The sequence below is a fragment of the Pagrus pagrus genome (genome assembly GCF_965226575.1).
Source record: "Pagrus pagrus genome assembly, chromosome: 8".
NCBI classification, from domain to species: domain Eukaryota; kingdom Metazoa; phylum Chordata; class Actinopteri; order Spariformes; family Sparidae; genus Pagrus; species Pagrus pagrus.
The window spans coordinates 23,507,214-23,531,656 of NC_140192.1; the positions used below are offsets into that span (position 1 = coordinate 23,507,214).

At 41.3% G+C, this 24,443-nt stretch overlaps 2 protein-coding genes across 4 annotated transcripts in view; both read right to left on the bottom strand.

Moving 5' to 3' along the window:
- The window catches only part of arb2a (ARB2 cotranscriptional regulator A), a 149,837-nt gene extending 140,456 nt beyond the window's left edge, over positions 1-9,381 (bottom strand). The window contains exons 1-4 of the mRNA XM_084360029.1: positions 9,287-9,381; positions 8,438-8,578; positions 6,623-6,724; positions 1,939-2,039 (exon numbers count right to left, since the gene is read on the bottom strand). Coding sequence (XP_084216155.1) covers positions 1,939-2,039; positions 6,623-6,724; positions 8,438-8,578; positions 9,287-9,368 — 426 coding nt within the window. The 5' untranslated portion in view covers positions 9,369-9,381. The remainder of the gene's footprint in view (positions 1-1,938; positions 2,040-6,622; positions 6,725-8,437; positions 8,579-9,286) is intronic.
- A 3,055-nt stretch (positions 9,382-12,436) lies between these two features.
- kiaa0825 (KIAA0825 ortholog) overlaps positions 12,437-24,443 on the bottom strand; it is a 128,359-nt gene continuing 116,352 nt past the window's right edge. For 2 of the 3 annotated variants that reach the window (XM_084359046.1, XM_084359047.1), the window contains one exon: positions 12,437-13,349. In XM_084359046.1, the coding sequence (XP_084215172.1) occupies positions 13,166-13,349 (184 nt within the window). In that variant the 3' untranslated portion in view covers positions 12,437-13,165. Of the gene's footprint in view, positions 13,350-15,887; positions 15,959-24,443 lie in introns of those variants that run through there. The other variant, XM_084359049.1, reaches the window with a different exon arrangement.

Consider the following 24,443-nt stretch of genomic DNA (forward strand, 5'->3'; position numbering starts at 1 on the left):
AAGGAGTAAGGTAGAAGGAGAAAGGAAGGGAAGTGAACATTAGGGGGCAATAACGATGTGCTTCTATTTACACTGCCAGGGGCAAAGAAAAGCACCAGTGTCCCTGTGCCATCTCACACAGCTCTCAGTCTGAATTGTGGCTAGTTCTCAGACCGTCTCAGGTGGCGAGTTGACAGAGGCCACTGCAGTGTGTGATGCAGTGTTGTTGGCCTATAAAAGGCCTGTCTGCACAGAAACTTATTCTACATTTACCCTCATGACATCTGCCAAAGCCTCTCATCCTGCCTGATGCAGAAATGAAGGAGAAGGATGAGAGAATAGTCTAGACAGACAATCAATCGCATATGGGAAGCACAAATACATGTGTCAGCCAGACGGACACAGAAATTAACATACATGTACACTTGTGTCACACACAGCTCATGTACAAGGGCTGACCAAGCAGCATAACCCACTTTTACAACTAAAGGCATAAAATTCAGTAGTTGTGTCTATTTATAATGGAGCATATTTCTTGCCAGCAAAACAATGCATTTGTTCTTGCAAAGCTGTATGAGGTACAATATTCATTTTCTTGAAACATCTGTGGCCTAAAAACAACAGACAAATAAAACCGCTTATTCAGGTAGTGCTCTTTTCTTCTAAGCCAGTTAATCTCCGGCAGCACAATTCATACAGTATCTGTGCTCATTACACAAGCTCGTATCAACTCTGATTGACACGGTTTCCTTTTTTCTTCTCTAAAGAAGATGCTTCTGTCAATTTTTTAATCACAGGATGAATAAAATTTGCATACATCTTGCTTGATGATTATTTGTTTCCTCCAAATGTTTGGCCCCCCTCGGATGCCTGAGTTCAGTTAGTTTAAATGTCTGTGTGTTCTTTCAGGGCCTCTGCTTGCATGCTACCAAATGTTTGTTTCTACAGCCTTTTTAGATGCTGGTAGATAGTGCCTGAGCAGGCGAAATAAAAGAGGGGGGAAAAAAAGCCTTCACAGAAGGCTGGCTCTCAAAGGAGCTACTGTATACCTGCATTAGAAATAATAAAAACACCCAGGTAATCCCACAAACGGGTCTATCACTTTGCTTTGAACTTCAAAGAATGCACACAATTAAAAGCAACATAGCAGGGGATGCAAATAAAAAAACAGATTACAAAAGAACATTTGTCTCATTATCGTAATGCATATTGCATGTTGTGGTACTGAGGGAGCGCAGAAGAGGTGAACTTTAGGATGGTGTATGTTTGGATATATGCAGCTGCAGTTGGACGACCGCAGAACTTCATAAGAGCATCAAAGAACTTCACCATAAATGTATCAGCAGGATTTTAAAGCTGTAGCTATTTCATTGCAAAGAGTCCAAAGTCAAAGTCCAAAGGTATCTTTCAGTATCCATGCTTTTCCCACTATATACTCATTATATAAGCTGTAGCAAAGAACAATAAAGGCCGTTAGTTCATCTGCATTCTTGTGCATCAGTAAGTGTAAAGTCTAATATGTGTCAGTTTTTCAATGGCGACACTCTCATGGTTAACTGTCAAGATAGCTGATGCTCATCTGCCCATGCTTTGTCTGGACTGCAGTCTCCATCAGAAGGACGTGGTCAGGCCTCCCCTACTGTGGCGTCACAGGCTAAATTCTGTAACCAAATTCAAGTAAACTGTATGGGGGAATGTACCGTATATGTGTGAGCGCAAAGAGCAACTCTGCCTAACAACAGTGCAATAAACCATGTTGCACGTTCTGTGTGTGTGATTAGGGCCAAAGTGCCAAGTCTGCTTGCTCCATACAGAATCAGCAACCTTTGCAACATCTTGTATCATCATGGCACAAACGCTGCTCAGAACAGAACATTCTAATACACCTGGTAGCTGAGGCAAAAGTTTCTGAAAATGGCTGACCTGAATGACGCCTACAAATGAGAAAACATGTATTACCTCTCCAAGAGCTTCATAGCGTTTCTGGTTCCAGCGGTGGAGATCCTCTCTGGCATTGAACACAAAGGGCTCTCCAGTTTTAATATGTCTGAGCTGGCCATCTGTGGGGGAAAGACAGAATGAAAGAAGGGAAAACACATCAGTAATGATAACAGATACATGTATATGTGTTAGTGAAACAGGCAGACTTCTGACTGGACACAAAAAGTACAGCTATCTTCAAAATTATGCAAGGTAAGCTTGACTACTTTGTTTTTTGTATTTTTTGCTCCCTTTTCCTCTGTCTGTTCCTTCGGTTCCTTACCCACCCCTCCCTGCTTCAACCAGCCCTATCTGGCAGGTACAACGCCTGTGGATGCAGCAGCATTCGTCCAGTCACGACTCCAACGGCCTTCTGGGTAGTCTGGCAGGCCAGGGCCGGACAGCTGGCATGGCAAAAAATTCTCTTTCCCTCCCTCCCTCTTTTCATCCATCTAAAAGCCTCTCCCCTTCCTCCTTTAACTGTGTCAATCTTGCTCCCTCTCCTTCCTCGCTCACTCTGGCTACAGGCCACAGGTCTGTCCCTGCCTTCTCCACCTGAAATCTCCACCAGCAAAGACTAACAGAGGTGTGGGAAAGGTTCTCAGCATGTGTTTTGTGTGTGGTTGTGTGTGGTTGTGTGTGTGTGTGTGTGTGTGTGTGTGTGTGTGTGTGTGTGTGTGTGCGTGTGTGTGTGTGTACATGAACACAGAAAGGTGGCCTGGCACGCATTAGCCACAACGACAACTGCTCCTTGCAATTCCTTTGAGGATGCTGTCTGGGCATCAGCCAATCACCCTAACCAGCACAGCTTACACACACACATACACACACACACACACAGCGGCAGCAGATCCAGCCAGGAGGACCAGGTGTGGTCATACACTAAGTGTCACTGGGCTTAAGTGTGTTTCTGTAAATTGTTGCAAGGAAGCCCAGCGCTATTACGGCACAAAAGAATTGAGAAGAAACAAAAGCTTTTTGAGACAATTTGTAAGTGATTTATTATAATTCAGGGGAGGCAGAGGAGTTTTTAAGACACCCAGGTTTTATTTGATGTAAAACAGTCATAAGACAGGAAAATGCTGTTCAGAAATGATACTACTTTCTTTCTTAATAAACAATTACCCTTGTGTGGCTGTGGAACCTCTACGTTTATACCTTAGCAATGAGCCCATCGATCCTGCGGTTGACACTACAACACAATAAAACACTAAACAGTGTTAAATTTAATTTTGACCTTTATGACTGCAGAATTTGTAAGCGCTAAACCACTGAAAAGTACACATACTTAACCCAAATAGCCAGGGGGCTCTCATACTTTCTCAATTATTGCACAACGTGAGGAGACCCATCTAGGATATAAATAAATATCTTTGCAAGATAAAAGAATACATAAGCACTTTTTTTTTCATCTCCCTCTAAATTGCCACCATTTTCACCCTATCAATGTGATAAATCTTACATTGCTAACACACTGTGTATTACAACATTTGCTTTCATGGTTAGTTGTTAGACAACATGTAATCCTGAATCTAGGTTTGTCATTATGTTGCATTAAAAAGCAGACTTGTGCCTGAGAGGTAGAGCTGGAGTCGAGTGAGAAGTTAGGATAAAGCAGTGTGCACAAAAAGTACCTTGAAGAAAATCAATTATGCATTCACGGAGGGGTGAGGATCTAAACACTACTGCCTAAGAGAAGGAAGAGAGGAGCTATAATGAAATCCTACTGTAGGAAAGGGGTGTGTGCGTGTCGGTGTGCACGAGGGAAGGAGAGACGAGGTGTGTGTGTACGTGTGTGTCTGAGCTAGGGGGGTGATCAGCTCCATTGCCTCCCCCAACACATCCTCTCAGAGGAATAACGTTTTCTCAACTTTTCTCCTCTTTTCTGTCATAATTAGCATTCTGTTCTCAATTTGGCCGCTTAATTAGGTGTACATAACCTTGGATTTCCAGTAATGGAAAACTGGAGGGCTAGCAAGATGAAGCCATCATCTTCAGTGATTAAGATACCTGCAAACTATTGTACACAGCCTCGTCTGTATTCACATCATTACATGGTCAAATTAACATTTTTGTTCCACCTGTCTTGGGCAAAGGTAGCCTGGGTGTAGCTATAGAAATGCCCGCGAGCCACAGTGACTGTGAAATGCTATCCTTCAAAAACAGACCTGAGTGGAAATTGACAAGACATACAGATGGGTATGGGTGTGTGTGTGTGTGTGTGTGTGTGTGTGTGTGTGTGTGTGTGGTTAAACTGTGTTTCGGTCGGGTATTTTGAGCCGGGCAGGGGCAGAAATAGAGATACAGAGAAAGGAGAATTGGGGAGACAGAAGGGTGATGGAGGGTCCCTGAATGTGTTCCTCCCTCCATGGGAGACTGAGCCAGGACTTGAGGGTGGGGTAAGGGGGTGGTATGAGGGGGGGTAAGTCTCCGTGTCTCTGTTCTTAGGCACAGCGAGGTTATGCAAATGCTCCGTCAGGCGGAGGGCAAGGCTGAGTAGGTTACTGACGGGCCGTAGAGTACACAACATGTCCCCCCACTCAGCCAGCCAGACAGCCAGCAGAGACACTGACAGAGAACAGAGGCGGTGAGAGAGAGGGAGAAAGAGGCTACAGGGGAATACTAAGAGTCAAAACCGCCAGCACCACCACCACCTTTCCAACTCTTCCTCTGTCTCTCCACCTGGTTTGATAAAAGCGAGCCAAGAGAATTCTAAAGAGACTTTTATATCATCTGGACCCACACCACTCTGGGTCCAGGTCTGCTTCTTCCTGTCACTAATAACTGGCGCGCGCGCGCACACACACACACACACACACACACACACACACACACACACACACACACACACAGACACACACACACACACACACACACACACACACACACACACACACACACACACACACACACACACACACACACACACAAATCTGCAGTACACATTTAGCCCAAAAACGTCCCAGGTGACAGCAGAGACAGTTTTAGGTCATTAATTCAGAAACAGTGACATTATGTTGAGCAGAACTGCAATTACACACTGACTGTCCACGGTAAAACTGACGTAGTTTTTTAAAGATTATGGTAATTTTGTTTTTATGTCAACTTCACAGTAGCTACAACCTGAATAAAGGGTAGCACACTATAATAAGCATTATTAATAACTGGTAAATGTACTGTTAATTACATTTTAGTTAATAATTATTTCACTGTTAACAAATAATGAAATGCTTTAAAAATATATTTATTTGGACAACTGTATAGGTTTGCAAACATCAGTTGCAACTTTATAATGGCCATCCAAATAATGTTTATAGATGAACGACACAGTGTTTATTAACAACTGAACAGTATCATAAACATCAGCTGCAACTTCACAATAAACAATAAATACTTAATTTGTTTGTTAAAGGTCAAGCATTAGCCTGAATGATTAAGCATGAAAATAAATGATCTTACTTCTGACCGCTTTATTCTAACTTTATCCTGGTTGTTTTCCTTTTTTTGTTTTCATTTTAGTTTTTAAAGTCATTGTTCTGCTGCCTTCTGGGTAGCCTTTCACTTTAGTACCGACTGAAGCTTGAAACTGGGAAATCCACTTAAGCTAAGCCTTACAACTAAGCATAATAACAAATCAGTATAAAGATTATTTAGTTCATTTTTTTATGATTAATGTTGTTGTTTTCTTTTATTCATTTGGAGTGTGATTATCGCTCCACGCTATTCATGAGGATAACGTATGTCATTAAATACAAGCTAACAGTGGATTCCTCTTGTTCCAAAGATGCAGAACTTTTCTCTTTAATCTGCATCAACAACCAAATTGCTTTCCTACAGGTGAAGACTAAGCACTCAACTACATTGTAAAATTAATCATTTGCTTGTGAATACTCGTCAGGGGAGTTTTTCGGGACTAAATAATTTTAACAGTGAAATACATATTAACTAAAGTTTAAATAACTACACATTTACCATTTATTCATGATGGCTATTATAAAATGTTACCAAATCAAGTGGAAGCATCAAACCCTGGAGACCAACCTTGGAGTTGGGACACATCAAGTGGTCGCAAAACTACTCTGAGCAGTCACAAGATGATAAAAGTGGAAACTTGAATGGAGGTCAGTAGAGTGCATACCTCTGCCACGGTCCAACAGTCGCCTTTAATTCAATCAAGCCTAATCTAATATCAAATAAAACATTTTTAAGTCCACTAGATCCAGGTTTTTATTAGGATCTGAATCAAATTGTACTCACTCATAGATATCAGCTACCTAAGAATACGCCTGATTTAGATCCATGCATTATTCCCAAACAAAAATGTAGAAAAATAAATGTTTGTGGATTACAAGATAGCTCTTCAGGTTATCATTCAAATGACACAATAGAAGTAGCAAAATCCCTTTTTGGTGAAAAATATTCAAGCGGTTTCAAGCCGCAATTTAACACTGCTTTGAATTAAAGGGGTAAGACCTATTTCTTCTGTTTGCGATTTTGACAATCCACTGCCATGATTAAACATCCTATTCACATTAGTTGAAGTATCATGCTTGAACTGTCAGCAGTGCTCTTCTATTCACTCAAAGTTCATGGGATTTGGTGTGTTAATTTTAAAGCAGAGGGCTGCTGTGCCTTATGTTTTGAGGATGTATTATGTACTTACATTCATTGAAGGCGTATTCAAACTCCTCTAGTGTTTTGGGGAAAGTGAATGGAGGTTCGTCTTTCTTCATCAGTTCATCAAGGTCTATTCGTGACAGCAAATCTGAGGAGACAGAGAAAAGATAAGATCAAAGGTGAGCAGAAATTTGTTCAAAAGTTGGGGCTGCTTTTGTTAAGAAGTTAAGATTTTATGTTATTATCTGAATCACATCATCACCTAAGAATACTCAGCAAATTCACCTATATTATAAATTGATGTCTCATTGTTTTAGCAAGTTTTTTCCATCATCTTCAAGTGGCATGGTAGGTAGAAAAGAGGATATTCCCATCAAATAATTACCATAACAAAAATGTCTATTAACAGTTTTCTGAAAATTCTATCAGTGAAGTAGACATTTTCTTTAAAAAATAAATAACCACAAAAACTGGTGTGTTCAAGTACTGAGTGAATTAGTTTGACTCAAGGTTAAGTGGAACATTTGCTTTTCTATGACTTCAGCAAAAAGTCTGACTGTGAACTTGTAAACCAAGCTTTCATTTCACAAGAATTAAAAAATATATCTTATTTGGAGTCAGATCGACCACGTGCATTTCAAAGGTGTGCAATCACAAATCAGAGTGAGAGGGATGAATTTCTTTCTTCCAATACGAGACAAAATTAATGGTTCTGCGACATTTATTCAAGTGTGACTCATCCACTTCACATTTACATAACGCCATTAATTACTTTTTTAGTTTTGTGCTGTGTTTGGAACACTTTTCCTTCAGGTACATCATCAGTGATAAGACTACAGTCTATGAATTATGAATTGTGTGTGTCATAGGTATTAGACAAGTCAGACATGCTGGTGTGCTTGCCTCCAGGTCAAGGAAGGAGAGACACTAAGCTAAGGTGAAAGCAGCAAGCATTTCTAGGGGAGTGTGTTTAAGTGGTGTGGGATCATGGGAGTTGCTGTCTTCATAGTTCAACAGCCACCATTGCTAATGAAAATCTATCTACATGCAGAAATGTTAACCGATGAGTTGATGTTTTGAAGTTTTATTCACGTTACGTTTAGTCACGTTTGCCAACTTCCTTCCTCACTTTCTCACAAATCAGCTGATGTTTTTCAGGAAGTTATATGGACAACCAAATGAAACTAAATGAAAGTAAATGAAATGCACTGTTACCTTGAGTAAACCTACAGATTAACAGGAAAATATAAAACAAAGGTCTGGTCATATCAAAGCAGAAATGTTAAAAGATGCAGTGTGCTAAAGTTGGCATCTTGTCAAACTCATAGTCAAAACAAATAAAGGGCAGTGCATCACCAGAATAACACAAAATGCTCTCTACTTTAGCTACCGTTAGCTAGTTAGCTCAGTTAACTGTGCAGCTGGCAGCCCAGACTGAGAGCTCGGAGCGGGCGGGGGGAGTATTGGTGTCTTTATGGTTTATATGATGGCCTATAGATTGCACATGTGCTTTGGACTGGGATGGGCTGCAGTAGCTAGATAGCATGTTAACCTCAGACAGATGACATAATGTCAAAACTGTTATTTCTTCACATTCTGTTGAGTATTTCAGTAGTTTTGTTTTTCATGTTTTCAACTAGAATTCTTACATATTGCACCTTTAAGGTAAGGCAAGTAACAGCTCCTAAAATAACAAAACAGAGTTTAAATGAAAATAAATGAAAAGGGAAAAAATCAAGTTAAGTCTCTGTAGCAAAGACATTTTATTTAATATCATTCGAAGGTGTATCCCCCTCCACTTCTCCGTTGTTTTTAGGGTACTACCTCACTTTCTGATTCTTAAAACGATCATTTAATTTACCTTTGAGTGCTGTAGTTTTCTCTCTGTCCTCCTGGCCTGCTATCTGGGCCATAGTGAACCACAGTATGTACAAAGCTGGTGTGGCAGCACAAAGATGAGAGAGCATGGGTCCTCCCCTTCCAAAGGTCACTGAGATGCATCCTGTCACATGTGGGAATTGAAAAGGAAGAAGAAAATCAACATCGCTGGAACTCATCATAGCATGCTGTAACATGCCTGTACCTCTCAGAGAATCAATCCTTTCCTTATTTACAGCGACCATAGAGATAACTGTCTCAAAGCTGTTGCACCTGTAAGGTGGCAGCAAGCCAAAACATCATATTAAACTGCTGAATCCCACACTCCTCTGCAGGCTACAGGCTCATAGCTTACTAAATAAAACAGAGCAGTGATAATTTACGCTGCAATAACACACGGCATAAACAGCCAAGTACAACTATTTGTCAGCATTATTGCTATGAAGCATGTCACTGGGAGTACGGCAGCTGCCGTGTGTTCGCTGAACTTTGCACACGTGCATCAACTCAATGAATTATGCAAACATAGCAAAGTTATTCTTGCTTTTAAACCACGCTGCAGGCGGTAGAAACATTCATTTTCACATACGTAGCAACCTCAGACTGCTCTGTCTTCCTCTCACCGACAGTTAACATCTGTTTAATGTTTCGTACTCTTCAAAACAACTCCCGGAATGTGTGCAGTCGCTCGACATGGAGCCACAGCGAGCAGGTACGGGAGGATACTCGTGCTTTTATTTCACACTAGTTTCAACCAAACGAAACACGGAGTTCCGGAGAGGACCAGCTGTTTACAGCAGATGCATGCATCTTTTTTGTTCGACTCACGCACCATCAGTACACTGCGACTGTCCAGTTGCGGCTGCTTCCTTGAAATTTCTGAAACAGGAAGGACTCGGAGCAGTGCTGAGCATGGAGCGCGTGAAGCTTCCGGGTTACCGGGGCAACGGACTGGAAGGGATATTTAAAGGCACAGTAACACAACAGCAGCAGCAGCAGCTCCAGGTTATACAGATGTTTCTGTGTGTGTGTGTGTGTGTGTGTGTGTGTGTGTGTGTGTGTGTGTGTGTGTGTGTGTGTGTGTGCGTGCGTGTGCGTGTGCGTGCGTGTGTGTGTGTGTGTGTGTGCATGTGTGTGTGTGTGAGAGAGAGAGAGAGAGATGTCTACTACTCGGTAATGTCTCCTTCTAGAAAGTTCAGTGGTGGATTTTAACTCAGTAAATTTATCCTTGGATACAATTATGAGGTACATGTGTTTTCACTCTACTGCATTTTAGTCTGTTATATTGTACATTTTCATCCACTTCATGTACAGCTACTGTGTAGTTATTACATAAGTAAGATGCTTTGGAAATAAAGATTTTACATCTTTATGATCACCTCGTCAAATATGATGCATTATTTTAAATCAAACCAATGATGGCATGTAATTAAGCACTTTTACTCAAGTACTGTACTTAAGTACAATGTTAAGATATTTCTATCAAGTGTTTCAATTTTCTGCTACTTCTTCCAATCCACTACATTTTGGAAGGCAAATATTGTAGTTTGTATGCACTACTTTATTTGAAAAAACTGATAAACTAATTTATCTGATCACCTCAAAAAAGATTTTAAAAAAAACAAAACACTGATTCCAGCAATCAGAAAATGGATGAAAATGGAATCTGATAATTGGCCAATAATGTCAAAATTTAAAGATTTGAGAGAACTGCCTCTTTTTGATTCTCCACCACTGTCACAACACATTAGATTCCTCTGGGGCAGGGGTGCCCTAACTTTTTACCTTGAAGGGCCAGAAACAATCACTTTATTGAGATTAATACAAACTTAACCATGCATTTATTAACAGTTAACTATACTTTTTGCAGCAACCAGATCCTAAGCATGAAAAGTTTAGTTTTAGTGCTTATATATGTTTTATATTCTAACGACAAACATGTTTATGATGCTATTATTAATTTTTATGTAGTCTTATTAATGTTAACAATAATCTTTTGAGGACTTTGAAGTCCTTTATGACCTTTTAACTAACACTTGACACAAGATCCTTAATATAATGTGTTGCCCTTTTTTTAATGTTTTTTTTATAAATTCACTAGAAACATCTGGCGGGCTAAATGAACCTTATGTTGGACCAGCTTTGGCACTGGGGGCCCTCTTTGGGAAACCCCTGGTCTATGGATAAGCTGTTGTGATGGAAATGTGTGCATGTTACTTAAAAAGGTGGGGGAATTATTTGATTGGTTTCATGGTTGCTAGACCTACTGATACAGTGCCACATGTGACCCTTCCAAAAAAAACCTCTGCCACACCCTGTTCACCTGTATCATGCACCTGCAGCTGTACTATGTGACATGTGCTTTTTAAAATCACAGAAATAGCCTCCTGGTTAAAATAAAGCTGGATGCCCTACTTCTGGACGGCCTCTAGAAGTTGAAGCTGTTTCTCAGGGGAGCTGAGCTACCCTGTTTCCTCAAGCAAAACACCGGCAATGCTGCGAAAGGAGACCCAAATAAGAAACAGTGGTGACATATTGTGGCACTGATGTCTACTGAGTTTGACAAGATAAAGGAAATGCTTCATGCTCACTCAACACTCAGTGCAGCACCTGAGAGCTTTGTGACAGGTTGGGGACATGAGTCATATGACTTGGACTTAAGTTGGATGTAAGTTTCAAGTGTGATTTTTCAGACTTGACCTTACAGCAACAACAAAAAAAGAACACTAACCTTTTACACAAATACTTAAGTAGCAGACATGTAGGCCAGTGCTCAAACTGTAGATGTATGTGAAGCTTGGTGTGACTTAATGTGCTTTTAAAGTAATTACTGTAGTGTTATGGGACTTTTTAGTCGACCATGTAATAGGAGCTCACATTGATTCACTTTGTATGCAAAGACATTTTTTAGGATTTAAATCGATAAATTTCAGTCCGGTGGCCTGGATAAAATGTCGGCATTTAATATATATGCACAGTGTTGTCACAACATAAAACTGGAAACTGAGCATTATGATTTGTTTATATTGAAAGCCAAATGATACAGAGATGGGACTTGACATGAAAATGAAGTGAAACCAGGGCGCTCTGGCAGAAGCATGGTCTTCCTGTAATGATACTATGTTGACTCACTCCTGTACATTGTGACATGTTGTCACTTAGCTTGTTGTATTTGATGGATAATACACTCATATTCTGAGGGTAATCAATTGAAATGGATATAAAAACAGTCAAAATGCTGTGACTGTTTATCCTTCATAAATATGTCATGAGGAGCTCCCAGATTTTAAAATGTTTATGTAGGTTTGATAGTCCCTGAATGAATACTGTTTAATAGAGTATCCAGTTTAATTTTTTGTGATGAATGTTTCTTTGTAATGATCTGTTGTGACTTATATTGGTAGCTGTCTTGTGCACCTATCAGATGAAAGTTCAGATGGATAACCTTACAGGTTTGGGGGAAAGACAAAGGTTAAAGCAGAAAACAGTTAACATACAAGATCAGTTGAGCTGGCCAAATACTTTATTTCTGCTACACCAGTTACTGTATGTCAAATTTCATTTTCAAAGACTTATGGTGCTTTGTTGCCTATCAGCCTTTATTCAGAGCCACAGGCTGAACGTTTTGTTGGCTTTTGTATTCTCTAAGTGGTTTGACGATCGCAATCTTTCGCAACATTTGCATTAAAATTCTAGTTAAGGAAAGGAACATCTCTCTTCAGAACAGGAAATGTTTCTGTCCTGTCTCAAAGAAATTGCGCAGGGTGCGCAGCAACCTTTGTCAGCTGGCATTCTTGTTGTCGAAAAGAGCATCATTTGAGTTGTTTAATCCTTATTTGAAGATCATATATGATAGGGAAGAACATCTGATGTATGTATTCAAAAAAGTAATGCTGACTTCACAGTCATAAATCATCATAAATTATTGACTGCACAGAGATCACACATATTGATCATGCAACAGAAGAAGCACATTCAGTGGTTAAGTAAGAATATGATTTTATTTTCATGTTTAATTCTAAAAGATTCCATCTCATAAATAACAAAATATGGACAAACTTGGAAAAAAAAATACAGTGAGCAATCGTATTACACATAAAATAAATGTTTTCTCAGTTTGCACAAAACACTGACTGATATTACATAGTGGGGCAGATTTTTGGGACACACTGTAATCAAAACATACATCATCTTACATCCAAGCCGTGATATTTGATGTTTGTTTTCAGGAACCAGGAAGAAGTATGCTGACACCAATGTGTTCTTTACACTCACTGTCTCTCAAAAAAAAAAACTTCAACTACCAACAGTGATCACACAGTCCCATCTTGTCCCAGGCAAACAAATCCAGGCTCTCCATTTCCCAGAACTGATTTCTGGAGATGTGCTCCAAAAAGATGAAATGCGTCTGATGCAGCACAGAAAAGCACCGAGAGTTTGTCTGAGGCGTGCATAAAGAGGGAGGCAACGTCTCCCTCACTCTTTTTGTTGTTCCAGTTTCTTGTCCGCTGTCTCACTCGTGTTTTCACGCACACACATATGCAAACTCGCCGCATACAGTGCATGCACAAACCCAATTACACTCACAAAGGTGCACACACACACCCACAAGCCCACACACACATACACACACTCTACTACCTTGAGAGCTGCAAGCGAGTATTACAAGCAAACATTTACAATGTGATAAAAATTCAAAATACGTGGACTGTTATTGGGCAGCACTCTTATCGGATGGCTGTGTTTCCCCCTGAGTCTGCTCTGCAAGTGTCTCATCAGCTCCAGGAGGGTCCTGCGGTCTCGGGCTGCAGCAGCAAACAAAATAGGCTTTCTGAAGTTCCTCTACCATAGATTTCTCTCCATCTTCCAGCTCTGCACCCTCCTGCATCTCCCACCTGGAAACCATAGAGAGACAGAACATCAGCTTTTTGAACAAACATTTGTCAGTCAGGGTTAAATGAAAACAAACAGGCAGCAGAATAAATGTGCCTTCTGCAAGTTATTTTGATGTATGAAGATGCAGATTCAGCACACCAACAAAACTTGTTTGTCTGTGTGCCCGTATCTCCCCTCTATTTGCGTCTCCCAGAAAGAAGTATGGACCCAATTGCCTCCAACTCGGCTTGGGTTCAACACAGAGTGAGGAGTCACCTGTAGTCCAAAATACGTTCACTCAAACACACAGCAGACTGCAACTCTCCAAGGCTCTGCAAGGCACACTGTCACTCATTAAGTTCTCACATGGGAGTCTTCTTCTCTATTTTTTTCATGCTGTGGGGGTCAGTTTCACTGCAGTCTCTGCTGCTGTGAAACACTATCACTTTCAGTTTTGCACTTCTGCAAACACACACTTACAGACTTGCAAGCATCTGCACGGAGAATGAAGACTCAAGGGAAGACACTAGAATGGCACTTACAGTAGTAGAGCGCCAGGGCCCAGCAGTCCCCTATTATACTCAATCATAGGTACCAGGCACCTAAGTACATCTGGGATCCATGCTTTATTTCCCAAATAATTAACGAAAATATCAAAAAATGCCCTATCTTGCAATGTTAAAGACAGTGAGAAACACATTCCTGGATCCGTCCCTTTACCCGCATCCACACCAAAGTTAATGGGGTCTATTCTGGGCTCAGACCCATTCTCCATCCAAGTTTCGTGGGAATCAGTTCACTAGTTTTTGCGTAATCCCGCTGACAAACCAACAAACAAATGGACACGGGTGAAAACACAACCTTCTTGGCGGTAGTAAAAACCTCAAAGAATAGATGCTTTTGGCTCTTCGTATGTGTCTATGTGTCTTCCTCTTTCTTTCACTCTTACTGTGGCGAGGTCATGGTACAACAGCTGTTAAACTCCATACCAACCCTGTACGTGTGACTAATTTTCACCACGAAGGAAATTGCTCCTCATATCTTGTTGCTTCTCTGTCGTGTTTAACCGCTTCCACAGTACCTCTCCCCATCACATTTTCTAATTCTTGGAGCTCCGAGAGTGGATAGAGGGCTTCAATATGAAGACATCAAGGGTAGTCACGTTGTAATTCACTCTCAGTATTTCAATTGAATCTCTTGATGAGTGACTGTGGTCAATCAAATCCATATGGAGAGCTGGCTGAAGGCTTTTCTTTGAGCTGCCGCATCACACTTCGTCCAAAGGAGAATTATATCTGTCTGAATGCAAATGATTGCATTTTCATTGCAATCTCTGCGTCTCCTTTTATCCTGCTCTCCCTCCCCTCCGATTCCTCACTGTATCTTCAAACATGGACCATATAGTTGTGCTCTGTGCACGTGTTTCATGCATACTAAGAAGCGGGCGCTTTGTGGAAGTTTCAGCTCTGTCATAGTGTGTATCTGGACGAACCAGACAAAATAAAGAAAGACATCTTTCTTTGCTTTCCAACTACCATCAGTGTGGTAATTACCCTCTGTATGGGGAGGATCTGTTTATGTAAATATGCAGTTTTGACAGAAAGGTTTCCTCTCATGTGACTCCACATGTCTCCCTCTACATCTAACCTTGGTCACTAGTTTCTCTGTTTTTCTGGATTTTTTTTGTGTGAGATTGGGTCTGACTGGACTGTCTCTCAAAACGGACAGAACAAAGGCAGAAGTAGTTAAGTCTACCTTTGATGGCTGCTGTAGACTCTGTTGTGAGAAAGCAGATGACTACTGAGGGCAGACAAATTGCCCCTATATTATTTTTTCAGTGACATAAAATCAAAATCAGTTCCACTAAATAACCATTATGGGATACAAACACTCACAACAAACAAAACAAAACAAATGTCACACAGTGTGAAAAAACAAGAGCAGGAAGGGAGCGGGGGAGAGCGGGGAGCTGGAGGAATGGTGGCCAATAAAGGAGGGAGCGGGAGAGGAAGGAAGACAGGAAGGTACGCTAAAGGTTTTTCAATGTTTAATTTTCAAATAGGATTAAGCAGAATGACATTTAGCTGAAGGTTACAGGCTCAGCATTGTCTTAGCTGATATTGATATGCAGGAGGCGCCCTGCTTGTCACTGGGACAAACACCGTTGATGAATGAGAAGCCTTTCCCCAGGAAGGTGTTAAGTGCAAATTTGAAATGAGAGAGGTAGAAAGAGAGAGGGGGAAAAAAAAGGCGCACACACAGACAGAGATTAAATTACAACGATACTTGCCATGTATACTGTCACTAGATAATGTTGCCAAAAGTGTAAATTGTTCCGTAAAGTATAGGTTGCATATTTGTGGAGATTGGTTGATCTCGTGCTGAAAATGAGCCGAAAAATACACAGGGTGCTTTGCTGTGTGGATCTAATTTCAACAACTACAAATCAACAATGCCTCTTAGAAATGCATAAGTAGGCTAAAGTTGACAATAACTTCCCTGTATCCTCATTTCGGCAAGTTTTCCCCCAGAATTTACATCTTAATAAGGAGAGTCTTACCCTTTAATTCTTACGGGCTCTGCTCATTTCTCATGCATTAATACTGGAGCTGCTGACTTGGCTCTTCCTCTGAATACAGAATAGGACACACATATTAAGACTCATATATTTACAGGATTGATGCCACGGGAGATTGTCTCAGAGTGAGATGAAAAGGCTGGCTCAGATGTATTTCAACGTGAACATCAATGTAAGCTGTCCTAATCATGGGACGATGCAGGCACAAGACATAAAGCATCTATCCTGATTTTCAGCTGATAATGAGTAGTGATGTTTGACAAATTAAGAGCATAAGCCCTGCTCAGAGATCATCCGGCAATCAACTTACTCACTAAATCTTACTCAAAACACAACACGGACGAAACTTTGATGTTCGACTTCAGCAGCTTCCAGAGACGGAGAACATAACAAGAAGGAGTTGTAAACTGTGATAAAGGGAAACGAAAAAAAAAAAAATAACAGCAACAAAAATAAATAAAGCGGGCAGAGGTACAAGTATAGACTATGTGGAAGAAAGTGAGTGAGCAGGAAGACAAAGTGCTTGAGAGATCATGAGAGACAGTGGCCAGTGGTTTCCTCCGCAGCTGTCAGCAGGCTGAGTGGTTTCTCTCAGAGTGTTGGGTGTTTGTGCTGCGCTGGGTGCCCTGCCTGCTCTGCCACTGGGACCGCTGTTTGTTTAAAAGGCTCGCCTGTCAAACAGAGAGCGCCACCGACAGCCAGACACTCGGCTAAATGACTCTGACAGCAGCCCTAATCAGAGGCTTTGCACATTGCCGCGGGGCCTGGAGGATCCATCATAACCCAAGCCTAAATATTTAAAGTGCTAAACTTTCCAAAGGTCAGGCCTTTCCATGCACGCCAGGGCGACATGTGTCAGAGAAGTAGGAAGAGAGGGACTGAACAAAGGAGAGAGATGGCGAGAGAGAGAGGCTATGGTTAAATGTCCTCTATCATTTTCACCCTTTCAGTTTTAGACTCCCAGAGTCAGGTTACTTTTAGTAAGCGGACATCTTTTTGACTGGTCGTCACGTCTTCAACCATCTCATTTGGGGTTAGGCTAAAAGATGAATCACATATATAAGATTTTTGGGAAAAAATAAAAGCCTCTCAGCTTGATTCAGATCACAAAATGGGTTTGCAACTGACAAGAGAGTCTGTCACTAACTGAGACACTTAGATTCATGCTAATGTACATCTCAACAGAAAAAAGCTGGAGCTGGACTCTCTGGTGATGGATGAATTGTCATGTTTTGGGTTTTTGATTAGATGTTAGATCGTTTTATTTTTATAGAATTCATCCTCATGTATCTTGTGACTTTCCACTTCCTGTCTTTGTCTCTTTCCCAGCCTTTTTCTGTGTACACCTGTGTTTCATTTGTTTATTTCCCCATGTCACTCCTGTGTTCGGGTCCTGTTTTGTTCCACATGTTGCCTCTGTGATTCTGCCTCGTGTTCCCAGTGCTTCATTGGTTTGTACTTTATTTATTTTTTTCGTATTCTTGCACTTTATTAGTTCTCTGATTTTTTCAGTTTTGTTCTTTGGATTTGCTGCCTGCCTTTTTCATTGCCCGGATTTTGATCTTTGGACGACAGTTAACATACTCTTCTTGCAAACCATGACACAAACCTATTCAACCTGAGAAGAATAAGTAAAGAAATAAGTTGCTAGTTCTTGCAGAGTTCAGAGTTCAAGGTTAGGTTTTACAGTAAAGGTGAGGTCAGTTGATGAATAGGTGAAAGGATGCACACACTGTAGAAGGAGACCTTGTGTATCCATGTTAAGCCCATACTATTTCATTTCATGCTATTACTTTTGGTCTTTGGTGTTGCAGTTCCTCAGATAGCAAAGCAGTGCACGCAGGTGTCTGAGAAGCAGAGTGCATGGGAATACATCATTATAGGAGAAAACAGAGAACACTTCTAAGACGTGACAGAAAGCAATTGGGGTTTTAGTTCACGACCTGTCATTAGTTATAAGTTGTTCAGCAAACTAAGTCACTTTTTGTACATTTATACAAATCTGTCCAAAGTTTTAATCTCAATCGACCTTGTTCCTTGAAATAAGGTGAATAAATACATAAATTCAAACTCATGGAGAGTAGAGGAGGGAGCAGTTACATGACGAACTAAAAGGACAATAAGAAGGCTTTTTTTTTTAAAAAGGGAAAAACTTATTAGTTGGGACTGGATGTTGTACATTAGAATCTAGTTCAGTTGGGGTAACTGACAAGTTCACAATACAGGGCCAGGGGGTCATCTCTTCGACTCAATTTCCATTGAGGAGCAAACATCCAATTCAATTTAGATATGTGCCTGTGCTAGGCTATGAGCCAGAGGGAGATTGTAACTGACAGCCATTGGACAGCCGGCTGGATTTGAATATTGACGAGACAGAGACTTGACAGAAGGGATTATGCTCTACCTTCTGACTCACTAGCCGCTACACTGATCCATTCTATTGTCAGATCAACTCAGTGTCAGGTCTACAGTATGTCCGTGCGGTGCGGTGATGCCACTCAGTATTAGACCCTACCTGGGATCCATCTCAATCCAAACTGATGTCCACTCAAAAGCTACAAGAAACACATTGAATCACTAAAGGACACAAAATATGCAATATCAAAGTAAATCTACTTCAAAGCAAACCTGAACAGGTAGCTTTACCCTACAGCTGCTGTGTACAACACAGAAAAATACAAATACACACACACAAAATGTTGTATTACAACACTTGAGAGGATGACAAAATTAACTTTGCAACTGCCAACCTTAACCTTAACCTTCCTAACTTAAGTAACTCAAAACTAACCCTATTCAAATGCTTATGCTTTGAAGTAATTTCTAACCTTGTGATGACATTTTGACTCACAATAACACACACAGGCACACGCACATTCATGCACAAACATCTGCATTGTCCAATACTGCGTCTTTTCAGTTCACTTTGAGGTCTTGATGTATCGCATTTGAATGAAGCTGCACGTTTGTTCTGTTTGTCTGTGTGTGTGTGTGTGTGTGTGTGTGTGCGTGTGTGTGTGTGTGTGTGTGTGTGTGTGGGTCAAATCCACGGTCTCATCCATGTCCAACCAGCCCTGAGTCCCACCCGGCACGCACCCTCCCATCTCGAGGGCCGTCGAGAGCAGGCGAGTCATAGAACGTCTGATCAAAGGGCCTCGGACAGATCTGTGAAGGCCCTTTGAAAGGACATCCACAGTTACACAAGTTGACACGCTTGTACGTGCTTTGGCACAGACACACACACGCAGTCTCAGAGGCACGCAAACACACACACACACACACACACACACTGCATGCCCGAAGGGACACACATACACAAAACTTCAAACACATTCTGGTTTTAAACTCTAAATCCAAGCAATGATAAGTCCAGCACATCAGACGGCACAAAGGGCCTTTTCCTCAAATACACAGCACACACACATACACACACACACACGAGTGAGGAGTCCAAAGACAGAAGGAGGTTAAGGAAGAGAGAGAGAGAGAGAGAGAGAGAGAGGGGATATTGTGGCATACCTCTACTGAATAGTTACGCTCAAACAGGTTCACCTTGGCTATCTCATATTATTCTTACTCACATAGTCTCCTGTTAATTTGACTGATGTATTCAACTCACTCGAGTTAATTGGACTTGTAACTCTGCGTTGCTGGAAACAGCCCAGTGCACATGTGCAGTGGCTCTACTCAGAGAAATCTCCCAAAAGCTGAAGCGGGATCTTGAGTTTTTGTGAATCTCTGGGTAAGTTATGCAAATTGAATCTCTATTTTAATTTGCCAGCTACATTTTCATGATTCAAAACCGCATTTTTGGCTGGTCACAGTCGGTATCTGCAGCGCTAAGTTGAAACTCGATGTAGGCTAACGGTAATATTTCTCGGAGAACAAGTTAGGTTCACAGAGAGCTGGTGAACATGTAGAGGGTATAAGCCTAGCTTGTGGTGCACCAGCACAGGTAACATGATGTCAACTCCTCTGAATATAAAACATACTTGCAAAAATCTTTAAAAAAGCACATTACAAAGTTGCAGATTAGGCTTTAGGGGTGGAGGTTGGGGTTAGTTAAAACATTTGTAAAGGTAAGTTGACTCTGTTTTTATAGCCAAAACACATCACAGTTGTATTACATAATTTACATGATAATAAAGAGTCTGTCTCATGTGCTTTGTCTGCCAAAAATACTGTGAGCACCTCTTAACATGATATATAATAGATTATGACTTGAGATCTCTCAAGGGTTGAAATGAAGGTGCCCATTTTCATTTTCTCATTAGTCATGTGCAAATGCAGCAAGATGTATAAGTTAAAATCCCTTCCTGATGTATTTTAATGCATGCAGAATGCTGCTCTTTGCCCTCTTAAGCACTGCGTATAAAGTATTGTGTGCCTATGAACTGTGTGACTTGCATGTTTTATGTGCAAATCCTTTTTAACAATTTTTCAGATTCCATTTTTTACCTCACCTTTTTTGTTGTTTTTCTTTACTCTCTACACAATGCGATTCCCTTAAATGTAGCAAGAAGACCTTTTTGCTTTCTCCCTAATTTGACAGTTTTTCCTCCCTGTCAGACCCGTGATCTTGGAGCAGTGCTGTCCTGCAATGTCATGCTTCCTCAGAAATGTTGGCACTGAATTGTTCTCAGTGTGTTTTGTAAGTAACAGATATTTTGGTTGTTCTGAAGGTCTTACCCAGTGAATACAAAATGTCTTGGCATGGACAATTTTTGGCTTATCTTTTCAACCTTCTTTTATGCCAGCAGGATTCAGATGGTATTGCGAAATTCAACATGTTGCTTTTGACTGACTGTCACGCCTGAAAAAAGCCAGAAACCTTTTGCTTTTCATCTAGATTATCCTAAAAGACAGAAAAGAAGCTCTGACTTCATTCAGAGGGTGCTGCTAAACCTCAGAGTTTTGAGAAATTAATGTTTTGCTGAGAGTTTGATGAGAATGTCTTATTACATTTTGGGTTTTGAATGGATTAAACAAATGAGATATAATGTCAATTAGCTGGCTTTGGAGGTGCTGGTAGGCAGATTTTGTTACCTTCGGATAAAGCCAGCCTCGCTGTTTTCTCCTGCTTCCAGTCTTTGTGCTAAACTAAGCTAATTGGCTGCTGGCTCCAGGTTCATATTGAATAAACAGATGTGTGACCGTCCATATTTCCCAACAATAAATTAAAATTATTATTTCAACTGGTCTTGCAGGTTACTGTTTGTGCATGCATCACAGGAAAGGGACAGTTATGCCCGTTGCTTAGCTGTTGTTATTTTGCCTCCACCCTGCAGAGGCATCATTTTGTGTGGTGCTGCTGGGTAATTATAGTCGTAGTGGTGGTGTAAAGGTGGTAGAGGCTTCTACATCTGCTACTACATGTATAGAAATGAACAATGGCGTTTGTCTTGCAGGAGAAACTCTTGGTTAGGTTCGTATATGCATGACTGTGTGTGTTTTGTGGGCCAATTTTGCAAGATACCATTTGTTGTCGGGAGGAATACGACTGTATTCACATCATGTGACCACATATTTCAAATCCCTCTGCACGGCTGTTCCTAGCTCCTCACTATTCTCTCCAGTCATCCAGGGGAAAGTTTGTGTAAATTTGCAGTGGCTTAATTACTGAATAATTTAGACCATGCTCCAAATTAATGTAGACATTTCCATATTAATGTGTTTGCCCACCGATTTCACATTTATTTGTACTGCGGACAGGAGGGTAGCAATTATCACAGCATATCATAGCAGTTGTGCCGGTATTTCAGACATCATTAGGCTGCTTGTCCACCACAGTGTGACTGTGAGTACTAGTGTATTGGACACAGTTTGGTACATTCCTCAAATAGGCTTGCTGTGCTTCTGTGGGTAAGATCTATCAACTCTTTCTCCAGGGAGAAAAGGGTTAGGGGCCTTGTTTGTGTTTGACAAGGTGAGGTCCAATTTAGAATCCTTGCTGCTTTTGAATGTATTATTACATGCAGACAACAGCAAATAACCAAACACCTGCCAAGTCTACACAGCCAGCGTCTGCTGGTCAGTGCAGCGCAGTAGCTGACTGCTCCACATAGAGGCTGAGCTCTGCACATGTCCCAGGAGGTTGACAGCTCTCTGCTCCTCTTATCTCACCTCCTCGCCCCCCTCTCCCCCCCACCTTACCTCACCTTTCTTTTCTTCCTCCTCAGTCTCTTGACTGTTTGGCTCTTGTTAGGAGCTTGGCTGAGCAGCCTGGCACCTTTCACTGAAACAGCACCCAAGAGGAGGTTGTGACACGGAGAAATGCGAGCGTGTCTATGTTCTTATGTATGTGTGTGACCTCTCTCACTTGAGCTACTGTAAATCATCGCAGCGAGGGCCTTCGTTAGGGAAGCCAACCACCTTGGCACCTTTCAGCCGCGTCCTGTGTACGCCTGACGACTGTCTGACACCGCCTCTCAAACTCCCACCACATGGGGCACAGGAACTGTTTCAAAAAGGAACTAAGGAGTGGCTCCAAATGAATCTTAACCTTTTCAATCCATCTGATGAACACTCGTGTGTTTACATATTGAATTTCTGATGTTACACTTATGATGACAGGAGTAAAGTAATATCTTTGCAAACTGATGCATGTATATCTGAGCATGGCAGCCGACTCAAATGCCACGACTACTCTCTTCCTCCCTCCATCACCTTCCCCCATTTCACTGCAGTAACAAGGGGAGGCTAAGTTGGCCGGGCAGTCAGTAAGTCAGTCATTCAGCCTGGCAGGCACCTGTTAACAGCTCCAGTGTGCCTGCAGGTCTCTCGGATCAAAAATCACAGCAGAGGCAATCTGTCTTCTCCCATGACCCAAGGAGAGAGAGGGAGAGAAATAGAAAAGTAGCAGGAAGAAGATAAAAAAAGAGGAGAAGGAAGGAGGGGTTGTTTCTCTGGACAAAAGTAAAAACCTGATGACAAAATTAGGGCTGCTCCCAAACAGTCGACTAAACTATTAGAATAGTCCGACCAAGTTTTCATTTGTTTGTTAGTCACAGAAAAAAGCGGCTATATGCTGCTAGGGTTAACCCTATCTACAGTAAGTGTTTTTAGTCGGGGGCAGTCGAGACGAAAGGCGCGCACAGAAACAAATGTGCACATTCTTAATGTAACAACAAAAACAATCTTATACAAAAGATAAAAAATACAAAGGGAGACAAAGCCTCAACAAAAGAACAAAAGCCCTGCCTTAGTCCCAGCTGTTTTCCTAATTACTCTTCAGCTTCCAGTCTATTTAAGGCGAGGTCTCTCCACTTACTCATCAGTTCGAGTTTTCCTTGACAATCTCACCATCCTTTGTTTCTGAATAAACTGAGATTCCACCGGGTTGCCTTTTCCGTCTTCCATCTTCAGCCTCCCACCACACAACATTCACCTGCCTCCAGCCCAACATCACTTGTTGCCTCCACCGGCCTTCCTCTGAACCTTCAACTCTCCAGTCCAACCTCATCCACTGTCACCAGATGATCGGCAGGCCTCGACATCCTTAGCAGAATGCTCATTAAAGTCTCCAATAACATACCATCTCCCTCCGTGCCTTCTGTACGCATTTGGATCTACTCCTTTCAACCTTGTCACCAAATGCATACAATATCACTCATGAATTAATGAACAAAGATGATTCAGATAAACAGTCAGTAGCGTCAGATTTTGCCCCCCTCACACACACGAGCACAAACAGTGGGAACAAGAATTCACACATGCTATCTCCCCACTGAACAGCATACAGAGGGGAAAAAAGATTTCACCTCAATCTGCTACCAGGAAATAGCCTATTACTTATTCAGTGCTTTCTCTTTGTCATTTGTGCATATATAAACTGAGAAATCTACTAAGGAACGCTGAGGGTTGAGAAACTGCGTCTTGCTCTCAGACAAAGGCCTCGCTCTCAGACATTGATCTGGCAAAACTTCTATTCAAACCCTGCTATATATCATTTCCATAGCCACTATGAATAAATTGCATATTTCAGCGTATTCTACTTTTTTTCATGGATTTGTAGTGGCTTAGTTGGGTAAGTTTCTAGCTCGGTTTATTTCTTGCTGAGAGATCGAGCTGGAGAAGAAGCAGTCGTGTTGGAATAAAATTGAAGTTACCTTGTCACAAAAACAAAGACCACATCAAGGCTAAGGCTGAAGACAAAAAAAATGTCAGAGCTATGACACAACAAGACACAACATTTGTGTACTGCAGATACAACATAATTGTGAGCACAGTCTTGGATTCCACACATATTTCAGTTTCACCCTCCTGCTGCAGTATAGAAATCAAGTGTTAATTCAGAACCTTACTGACTATCACAGACATTAAATTCATGCATTGCACAGTGTTTGATTTGGTTGCACTAGGGACATAAGTTTAGCATAAAACCATTGAGGTTTTTATATAGTTTATACTGTATATAACCATCTAAATGGGGGAAACCATGGTGATGTAGCTTCATCCTTTCAGTCACTTCCTGAAAACCTTTCAGGCACAGAAGCAGGGAGCACCCACGCGTAACATCAAGGTTACTGCCATAGAT